Raw genomic sequence first — 11057 nt, 5'->3', positions numbered from 1 at the left:
CTCTCTCGACGACGCCTTCTCTAGGTCTGCCTAGCCATCCACCTGCGACTTTCTCTTGGCGCAATGGGTGGTAGTACGTCGTTTTCTGTTGTCCTCGGGTGTCGATCATGTTGTAGATGTCTTCGGCATCTGTTGCGACGCAGCTTGGTTACTCTGTGGTTTGACGCATTACCATTGCCATGGGGATCCAGGTGATGCATGTATCATAGTACGCGTGGGGTGTGTAGCTGCTAATCCTAGTGATTAGTGTTGTAATGGCCAAAAGGCTTTGTACTCGGCTTCTTTGCCTGTTCTTATCTAACGCAATGATATGTATGTTCATGTGTGTTCTTAGAAAAAGATGATTAAGCCTCTCAATTTAACACCCCTCTATGGAAAAACATCAAACATAAACATTTCCTTCAGGTCAAACTTGACTACATCCCAAAATTGTTGATAAAATTCCGCAGTCAGACCACAAGGGCCTGCGTCTTTACTGTGTTTAAGCCCAAAAGAATGAATGGAGCATGAGTGCTCACTCGATCCCTAATCTAAACACTTTGTTTGTCCAAGCGTTTTGGTCAACGATTTACAGCCCAGAGCAGATCGATCCCCTTTTGTTCTCACTCACTCCACTCCACTCTCGTGACCTCGCCGGCGTCCGAGCTCCGGTGCCCCGTCCTTCTCCTCGCCTGGCCAGGTGCCGGGGTTACTCCGTGGCCGCAGCACCCAGTAACTCCGCGGCCGGGCATCCTCGGCGGCGGATCCATCCCGCTAGGTAGATACGTACGACCCTATCTCCCCCTGCCGTGATTCGATCTCGTCCTACGCCGCCGGCGCCTGCGCCGGCACGTGGTCGATTCGTAGTTCCTTCGGTGCAGCAATGGTTGGGCTTACCCCCGTCAATCCATTCTCTTTCAGGTTTTAGATCGACAACGCGGACAGAAAAAACAATCCAGTGTTCGCCGTCATACGCAGCTCAGCTCATCGAGCAGCCCATTTATTCCCGTTACTGGAAAAAATCCACTGTTCGCCGTGCTTCAGTCTCGCCGCTGGCTCCCGTTGGATTGCGCCGGCACGGGGTCGTTTTTGTAGCTTTACGAGGAAATAATCCACTGTTGAAATTCAGGTACGACCCAATCTCCCTGTGCCGTGCTTCATCTCCCTCAGATGCAGCAATGCTTGGACTTATTAGTGTCTTACTTTGATTAATCCATCCTCTTTTCAGGGTTTACATCGAGGACCATGGAGGGGATACTGGTGAGTGCAGCAACGGGGGCCCTGGACGCCGTCCTGGAGAAGCTGGCCACTTTGCTGGTCAACGAGTACAAGCTTCACAAGGGGGTGCGCGGCGAGATCAAGTTTCTGATTGATGAGCTTACCGCCATGCACGCCTTTCTCCTGAAGATGTCGGAGGAGGAGGATCCTGACGTGCAAGATAAGGTATGGATGACCATGGTGCGGGAGCTCTCCTATGATATAGAGGACTCCATCGACGACTTCGTGCAAGGTGGCGAAGGTGGTGTCGACGACAAAGATGCTAAGCCAGATGGCTTCATAAAGAAAATCAAGCACATTTTGGGGAAGTTGGGGAAGAGGAAGGCCCACCATCGGATGTTCGAAGATTTGAAGAAACAAGTCATTGAGGCGGGCGAGAGAAATGAAAGGTACAAGACACGTCAGGTCTTCTCCAACACGAAAAATGCGACCGTTGACCCTAGAGCTCTTGCTATCTTTGAGGATGCTTCAAAGCTTGTTGGAATGGACGAACCCAAGGCTGAGATAACCGAAATGTTGACTAAAGAAGATGGGGTTGCATCAACACAACTGCAACAAGTGAAGATGGTCTCCATCGTTGGATCTGGAGGAATGGGCAAGACAACTCTTGCGAACCAAGTGTATCAAGACCTCAAAGGCAAATTCGAGTGTCGGGCTTTCGTGTCAGTGTCAAGAAATCCAGATATGACGAATATATTGAGAACCATTCTCAGTGAAGTTAGTTGTCAAGATTATGCACACACTGAAGCAGGGAGCATACAACAACTCATAAGCAAGATTAGTGGTTACCTAGCAGAGAAAAGGTACTATTGTGTTCTTTCTAATTTGTTTGTCATCCATCAAAACTACACTAGTAAATTTATAATCAGAATTGATCAACGATTACATTTCTTTGTTAACTGCTTAATTTGGTTACTGCATTTGGAGGAAAACTAAGCATATATGCACAGTAAGCGCTTAATATTAGCATAGGTCTTCAATGTGTGGGCCCCTCAGAATGCATAGACCAAAAGATAACTCTTTCCACAATTTGAAAACATTATCAACCTTTAAAGCATGCGTGTTACAAGATATGTATTACTCCAAATGCGTAGGACTCTATTGGTCCCACATGACCTACCTAGGAAAAATATATTTTTGTGTAGTAAGAACCCATTTACATGCATAGAGATCTGCTAGTGTTTTTTGTCTAGTCTCCTTGTTTAACTTGCATAAATCTCTCCCATTTATCTTTTGCACGTTGTCACTGGGAATATAGAAGTTTCTCATTCTTGTTTTGTTTGCACACTTCATTTTAAGATGCCATATGAACTAATATCCCTCATAAAATTATCTGCAGGTATTTTATAGTGATAGATGATATATGGGATGTTAAAACCTGGAATGTGATTAAGTACGCATTACCCATGACCGGATGTGACAGTGTAATAATCACCACCACTCGTATGAGTGATGTCGCGTGTTCATGTCGTTCATCAATCGGTGGCCATATTTATAATATAAGACCTCTTAATATGGCACACTCACGACAACTGTTTCATGGAAGATTATTCAACTCCGAAGAAGAATGTCCTTCATCACTTGAAAAAGTTTCTGACCAAATCTTGAAAAAATGTGATGGCTTGCCTTTGGCGATCATTGCTATATCTGGTTTGTTGGCTAACACAGGAAAAACGGAACATCTATGGAACCAAGTGAAAGATTCAATTGGTCGTGCACTTGAAAGGAATCCTAGCGTCGAATGGATGATAAAGATATTGTCACTCAGCTACTATGATCTGCCTCCTCATCTAAAAACTTGTCTCTTGTATCTTAGTATATTTCCAGAAGATTCTATTATTGAGAAGAAATACCTTATATGGAGATGGATTGCCGAAGGATTTGTTCATAAAGAAGGGAGATATTCAGCATATGAGTTGGGAGAGAGGTGTTTTAATGAGCTTGTCAATAGGAGTTTGATCCAACCTGTGAAGCTGGGCAAGTATGATAAGGTGCTTAGTTGTCGTGTTCATGACACAATTCTTGATTTCATAGTATCCAAGTCCAATGAAGAGAACTTTGTTACTTTTGTTGGTGTCCCCAGTTTAACTATCGGTACACAAAGCAGAGTACGTCGGCTCTCCATGCAAGTTGAAGGGGAAGGACATTCTGCCATACCGACTAGCCTGATACTGTCTCATGTCCGATCACTTAATGTGTTTGGGAATACAGTGAAAATCCCTTCAATTATGGAGTTCACTCATTTGCGCACTTTGGACTTTGGAGGTTGCAGTCAATTAGAAAACCACCATCTTGCAAATGTAGGGCATCTGTTTCAGCTAAGGTACCTTGACATTAGCAGGACCGAGGTAAGTGAGCTTCCGGAACAAATCGGACATCTACGGTGCTTAGAGATGTTGGACATAACAGGAACAAATATATCTGATTTACCAGCAAGTATTGTCAATCTCGGAAAATTGGCACATTTACGTGTTAGTGGACATGTTAGGTTTCCTGATGGAATTGCAAAGATGCAAGCACTGGAAACGTTAAAATGGGTGCATGCCTGGCAGTCATATAACTTTCTGGAAGAGCTTGGGCAGCTCAAGAATCTGAGGAGGCTGGACCTTAATCATATGGATGTTGCCCAAGAGCACAAGGAAGTTATTGCTTCTTCTCTCCGTAAGTTATGCACACAGAACCTTTGTTCTCTAAGTATGTGGAATGATCATGACAGTATCTTACTGAACACATGGTGCACCGCTCCGCCGCTTAACCTACAGAAACTTGTTACCTTTGACTCAACCCTCCCAAAGCTTCCGGACTGGATAGGATCACTTGTGAACCTGCAGAAGTTACGCTTGCAATTGGAGAGAATCCGGCATGAAGATTTGTGCATCCTTGGAGCATTACCCGCTCTGCTCACTCTGGGCCTTGATGGAATGAATGATCAGTCTTCTTGTGAAGATAGAAGGCTGACAGTCAGTCCTGAAGCTGGCTTCCGATGCCTGAGAGTGTTCACTTATATGGTACAGGAAGATAGGATGATGGATCTCATGTTTACCGCAAGATGTATGCCCAAGCTGGAAAAACTGGAGATTATTTTTAGCGGCAACATTGAAAATGAATCTCTCAGCAGTGCTGGTGCTTTTGATTTCGGGATCGAAAACCTCTCCAGCCTTGTTACTTTCAGATGTGAGTTAGATTGCCGGGGTATCAAGGGGAGCACTATTGATGCTGCAAAGGCTTCAGTGGAGAGAATAGTCAGCACACATCCCAATAACCACCTTAATCTAATCTTTGATGATGGCATTCTTCGGTTATGAATTAAGGCCAGGCGTGCACGTATGTCTTCTCATTTTTTTCAACAGTTGGGTTCTACTTCTACCTGTTATGCTTACAGTTTTGCACTGTGATGTACGCTTGCTTCCATTGTTAAATTCTAACTCCCCTTATCGTTTGCAGTCCTACTCTTTGGATGCATCAGTAGCAGATTGGGTATTTCTGTGGCCTGGCTGATGTTGGACAGACACTCTAGTCTCCCTTGTTGAATGGGCTAAAGATGCTGCTGCACTTCATGATGAAGTTCTGCCGGATATTGCCGATCTTCTGCTAGGTCTCCCTCTTGAGGTGATCATTCTTCTTGTTGATTACTTCTCGGTACTACTTAAGATGATACTACTATTACCACTATTTTCTTTCTGTTTTTGCTCTCCTCTAATCGTGCATTTTTGGCAGTTGATCAAGTAAGCTTTGTGCCACTGTTATGCTAGTTTCTTGACTAAACATATCGTAAGCTCTCCTTGCTGTCAATAATTTCCTAGCAGGCAAAAGGTACTATAAGTGTAACCAGAGGTATTCAGATATGTCACAAAAACTTACACTAATAAATTTCTTGTTGGAACTAACCCCTGGCTGAGAAACCAACAGAAAATGTTTATCTTTAGAGGGGTTCAAAGGTTTCACAAGCGTTGGTATCTACTAGTTTAAGTCTGGACATTACCAATAGTGGTGTAATGGACTGCACCAAAAACTGACCACTCAAATGCAGAAATATAATTTTGTACCTAGATTCTTGGTTGGTTGCTCACGACCAGCAGAGGTCTTGTAGTCTAGGTATGATTATTCATGTCTCCGCATCTACCCGTACTTTAGGCATCTTTCACTTAATAACTTGATCACATTCATTCCAATATTTATGTATCTCTTTTTATCAGATTGTTAATTTGTCTTGTCAGGTTGGGGTGAAAAATCATGCATGCAATCAGACGCTTCATCACTTAACTTGTGAGGTCAGCTCATCATTTATGTGAAGAAGTATGTCCAGGTTCTCAGCGATGCGCCGTTTTTACTTCATTTGTACGAGGATGAATCCTGCCTAGCTTCCTGGAGGTACTTATTCAATGCTAAATCTCCATTTTTGCATTATACAGATCTACTCCATGCGTGGCTGCACCCCTATGTAATTGCTACTGCAGAAATATATATAACCTGTGGTGCAAATTGTCCTGCCTGCTATTATTTAATTCGGCTACTGCAAGTGCTTCTTTACTCTTATATGTGGGCCTTGTTTTGACTAATTGCATTTTCATGGATCCATTATATTTGCTGCAAGAATCATTAATGTTTTAGTTGTATTCTTGATTATTTATTATAAGACCATTCATCTTGTCAATTGCTTGATCCTTTGCAACTTCGTATGATACTACAATATTTTTGGTCCACCTGTAGTCAGCATTGGTTATGTCCTTGAACAAGATCTTTGTAAAGGCTGCCATCAAGGAAACGCCCTAGCACTGTTACAGTTTCTTGAAATAAACAATTCATAAGCCCTTCACATTTTCTGAACACTCTGGATAGTGTCATGCCTACTATTTTTAGGGTATAATATATACGCTTGCCATTGCTGCTAAATTCTAACGGCGCTGATCATTTGTAGTGCAGTGCTACTCTCCAAATACTTGAACGCCTACGATTTAGATGATGTTTATTTGTACAACGTTCTACAGCTACTTTCCGAATGCTTTTGCAGCGATGATGCTGCACTTCTTGACTGCATTTGCATCCCTGATGTGAACAGAGAGGCAGACGGCTATTCCATTGTACAAACTCTATTGGTCTAATCATCTTTTTCTAATAATGTACCTGTATGGCCGGATTTCTTTACTTTGTTCTTGACATTGTGTGTAACCATCTAAACTTCTTCGAAAAGTTATCGGCAGAATTCACTCGTAACTTGCTTATCGGGACATCATTGATCATCATGACATCTCAATGTACTCACCACTGGAGCCGCCTCACAGAGAAGCTCGCACGTTTGTCTTCCCCAAGGCCATGCCTCCCAACGGTCGCATCCTACTGCAGCACACACACATCATTGATCAGTGAATGGTCACAAAAGCTTTGCAATGCAGACATCAAAGATGCACCAGCATCATTACATTTGGGAGTACAGGTCGAAGAAGACTATGCAGGAGGGAATGGACACAAAACTAACCGTGATCGCTGTGGCTGCTTCAGTGCATCAGGATGGCCGTACACAACAAAAGATGCCCCCCATGATGGAGGTGGCAAATTTTCTCCCAATTGGCTTCGTCCAATTTGCAGTTTCCCCTGTTGCTCCGCACAACATCGGAGGGTCTCTCTGCCGGGAATTAGCAGGATGGATGAACAAAACTTTGGGCCTGTTAGGATGGTTCATTGCAGCTGCCTGCCACCCATCCTTTATTGTCTCTTGTACTCCAGAATGGAGCGCGACTTCTTTTAGCCTTGCCATGTGTGTGATGTCGATGCCAGGAAGATCACCTAGAGCTTCACAAAATATATGAAGTGAGACAAGGTAGGGCACAGCTTCATCTTGGATTGTTATGTCCTCCATACTCCGCTCGCCCACCAGGCATAACCCCCTCAGGCTTCGGAAATGCTCTGGTTTTATGACCAACTGACCAAGCTCATCTTCTACCAGCTTGAGATATTTCAGTTTCATTCTCAGTGCAGACAGGCCGCTTAGGATTGTGTCCCCTCTCAGATTAGTCCTTGAGAGGCACAGCTCCTCGATATAGTTCGTATTTGCATGGAACTGAGGGAGTCGCGTCAACTTGCCACACAATTTCAGTGAGGTAAGACGGCCTTCGGCTTGCAGAGAATCCATGAATTGTTCTGAGCATTCTGTTGGGCACCCTTGGAAGTCGATAGACAAGGAACGATCAACTCTTGTCATGTCCATGCCATCGCGAATGAATTTCTTCGTGGCTCCTAAAACATGAGCCAGTTTCGTCACATCTGCAGTGGAATCGCACCATATCTTCACCTTCCTCAACTTCGCCATGTGGCCCATCAACTGTGCAAACTCTTCGCTTTTGCCGATGACAAATCCAGAAAGCCTCTGCAGCTCACTATCTTTTGTCAAGAGCTCCTCTAGCTTCTGTGTGCTGTCACCTTCAGCTAGCTGAAACTTTCCAAGAAGGTGTTTCAACCCAGGGAGCTGGAAGACTTCAATTGGCAACGTCACTACCTTGGTTCTCCTCATGTCGAGAGTCTCTAACCATTTCAGCTTCGCTATTTTCCTTGGAACCTCATCAACACTGTCTCCAAAGCTCAGATATTTGAGCAGCAACAGGTCACAAATTTTGCCAACATGTTTTGCTCTCACATCAGCGCATTCCTTCAGATCCAAAACTCTCAGTAGCTTATACTTGGCATAGTTCAAATTAGGTTGATGCCTTGTGATATTCGCGTCATCAGGGAAAACTGCCAGACTGTGGAGACGTGATAAATCCTTTGGTAAATTCCGGGGCCCATTTGCCGCACTGTTAAGATGGAGGGAAAGCCGGCGGATATCTTTGCCCGGCGGATCCTTCTCTGTCGTCTTGCTACCACACAACATGGTGATGAAATTCTGTGAGTTGGATTTGCTGGAAATGGAGTTGAGCATCATCCCAGAAGTTTAGCATTTCTTCACACTTCCGTAATTCCTCACTTGAATGGGCTGAATGACGTCGCGGCTGATTAGGCTCTCCAAATTCTTGGCCGCAACATCCTGGGAAAAACACTCTGTTTCTTGTTGAGGAAAAACAAGTCCTTCAGCCAGCCATCGCCTTATCAGGGGATTCCTCTTGACAGGATGGTCTCGTGGAAATATGCAGAAATACAGCAACAAGTCCTGGACAACAGGGTTGGATAGGATCTCGTTGTTGCTGCGCTGCATTCTTGCTAGTGTGTCATCACGAAGATGGTGGCAGGCCTCCACAAATCCACTCTCGGTCAGCTCTCCGATGAAAACCTGGCTTGTGCTACCCATAGCAAGTGAAGAACCGTCACCACATCTGCAGCATGTCGCTGCTGGTAGCTGAATGGCCGTCGTCATGATAATTCTGCCGTCCACTCCATCAGCCCAAGAAATGGAAGATAGTATGCCACACAACTCATGTGTATTCACGCCATCAATCACAATCAAATACCTACAGGATGCATAATGAATGAATCAATTGAAACATGATTTTGATATTTGGTTGCAGGCTTGCAGCTATCAATGTTTACTCGCAATCTTACTAGTTGATTCCAATCATAAGTTACTGAAATTTTGAAATGCTGACACTAATTTGGTTCTCTGTTTGCTACTCGTGAACTTCATTGAGCCGGTATACTCAAGATTGCATTCATTGGGACATCCTTCAACAAGTTTAACATACAGTATCGTCCTATACCACATTCCATCAATCTATTTTTATTAGAATCGACACATGTATGTTTTAGAGCTTAATTTTACCTCGCTTTGTTCATCATAGGACCAAAGCAAAACTGCAGAGTGGGAAAAAATTTCTTCATCATAGGATCAAAGCAACAAGACGATATTCCAATGGAATCATGTCTACTTTTATCAGAATAATTTATACAAAGGCATTTGTGTACAGCACATTGCATAACTTAAGATAGTCTTAACGCGGCAAGCGTTGTAAAAGCAAACCTTATCAGGAAAGAAACTTAAGATAAGTCTGTACCCAATCTGACACCAACTGACCTTGTAATTTTTTTTCAAACAAAATGGACAAATGCAACTGGAAGCACCACTTTATCATGACTACATGTTATCTTCAGCTATATATTCCATTTATATAATTACTCCTCCCGTTCCAAAATAATTGAAGTTCTACATTTGTCCCAAGTCAAATTAGTTTAAGTTTGACCAACTATATAGAAAAATATACTAACATCTACAAAATAAAAATAACACAGTACGAAAATATATTTGATAAAGAATTTCATGAGGCTAATATGTTGTTCCAGATGTTAACATATTTTTCCATAGACTTGATCAAACTTAACTTTGAACAAACCTAGAACTTCAATTATTTACCGAACAAGGCTTTTGCCCCGCTTTATAGATAAAGCAACAACCGAACCGAGCAACATACAAAGGAACTTCAATTATTTTGGAACGGATGTAATAACATCCTAAATTTCCCACAGCAATTCGATGTCACGAAACTAGTTAAGGCTATCTAATCACCTTGTGGTCTTGAGTAGTCCGGCGAGCCGATGGTCAATCGCGCCATGTTCGACGTCTCCGTTGACTTGTGGTATGCTTTTGGAGCTGGAGGAACTCGCACCATGTTCGGCTTGCCTCTTGGTGAGAATTGGTAGCAGTTGGTCGTGTATCTCCTGAAGAAGGTTGATGCCCGGCGCCGCACGAACCCAGGCGTGCAGAGGGAACTGGCTGCGCACATCCCTGTCACTGTAAACCTTGTGGGCAAGGCGGGTCATACCTACTCCACCGAAGCCGGCGACGGTGATTACCTTGAGCTCCCCCCGCCGCGCCTCCGACTGGCTCCGCGTAAGCAGAGCAAGAAGTTGCTCCTCCGGATCCTCGGTGCCCCCCGCGGGGTGGTCAGGTGCAGCCGGAGGTGCGCCGGCGATGCTGATGAAGTTCTGTAACTGCTCGAGCGTATCCTTGGACCGCTTCTTCAGTCTGGCGATCTTCCCGACGAACCGGATTCTGCTCATCTTCCCGACCTGGAAGCGGTCGATGCAGTCTTCCATGTCGTCGGCCAAGCGCCTGAGGTCTCGGATCCAGAGGTCCGTGATGGGTCTGCCGCCACTGGAGCGGCCAATGATTTCTTGGATCGACTGCAGGTCGCGGCGGATGAATCCAGCGTCGACCTCCAGGTTGTCCAGCTGCTTCCTCTTCCCATCTACCACCGATAGGAGCTTCGGCAGCAGCCTCACTATCGGCCCAACCACCACGGCAACCTCCATCCTTCAATCCCTTGCTCGATTGATCTCCTGCCCACCTCCCCTAGTGTACAAGCGAGTCTCCGGGGAGGGGAGGTGTGCATCTGTTCTGTCTTCTGTATACAGGCCTTGCCTCGGAGCATCCGCGCCGGCGTGTTCCTAGTAGATGTGAATTGTGTGAGGCGCTAAAAACGAGTATATTTTTCCGTTGGTATTATCGAACTTTCAGCACATATCTGATCTGCTGCTGCTAAAAACATGAGGTTAAAAAAGCTGAAAACTTTCTTTCGTTTTGTTTTTGCATTAGAGCCACTGTTCAAAATATCGGGCAATCGGTTGATTTATCACTTACCGCCGTCTGACCAATAAAATAAAGGAGAATTTGAGGATTTGCCACGCCTTTAATTACACTTTGAGGATTTGCCCCCGTTTACCCTGTAACTGAGGATTTGCCACACATTTGCTGTAATCTTGAGGATTTGCCCCCAACGAGACGGGCCACAGCAAAATGACCAACAAGCCCTCGTGTTGATTTACGTGAGAGGCAGCCAACCCCAATCATTCTGTCCCAGATATCACGCTCGCCTGAT

General features: G+C 44.5%; 1 protein-coding gene and 1 pseudogene across 12 annotated transcripts; one reads left to right on the top strand and one right to left on the bottom strand.

Moving 5' to 3' along the window:
* Positions 1-498: 498 nt before the first annotated feature.
* Positions 499-6426, top strand: LOC123123484 (disease resistance protein RGA5). 12 transcript variants are annotated; one of them, XR_006460637.1, is made up of 7 exons: positions 499-757; positions 901-1108; positions 1208-2060; positions 2597-4581; positions 4702-4866; positions 5475-5628; positions 6269-6426. XR_006460637.1 is itself a non-coding variant. In XM_044544003.1 (5 exons), the coding sequence occupies exons 3-4, from the start codon at positions 1225-1227 to the stop codon at positions 4560-4562; spliced, it is 2802 nt and encodes a 933-aa protein (XP_044399938.1). In that variant the 5' UTR covers positions 499-757; positions 901-1108; positions 1208-1224; the 3' UTR covers positions 4563-4581; positions 4702-6426. The 12 variants fall into 12 exon arrangements, 3 of the variants coding, with proteins under 3 accessions (XP_044399938.1, XP_044399940.1, XP_044399939.1); XR_006460636.1 differs by having other exon boundaries at positions 6181-6426; XR_006460635.1 differs by having other exon boundaries at positions 6176-6426.
* On the bottom strand, positions 6306-10639 carry LOC123123486 (disease resistance protein RGA4-like; annotated as a pseudogene).
* Positions 10640-11057: the final 418 nt, after the last annotated feature.

This window comes from Triticum aestivum, chromosome 5D (genome assembly GCF_018294505.1).
Source record: "Triticum aestivum cultivar Chinese Spring chromosome 5D, IWGSC CS RefSeq v2.1, whole genome shotgun sequence".
Taxonomy (NCBI): Eukaryota; Viridiplantae; Streptophyta; class Magnoliopsida; order Poales; family Poaceae; genus Triticum; species Triticum aestivum.
This window is presented reverse-complemented; position numbering and strand designations above follow the sequence as displayed.

Coding starts and splice junctions, on each gene's coding strand:
- LOC123123484 (XM_044544003.1), top strand. CDS start 1,225: ATGGAGGGGATACTGGTGAGTGCAGCAACGGGGGCCCTGGACGCCGTC. Junction 2,061..2,596: donor GGTTACCTAGCAGAGAAAAG/GTACTATTGTGT, acceptor AATTATCTGCAG/GTATTTTATAGTGATAGATG.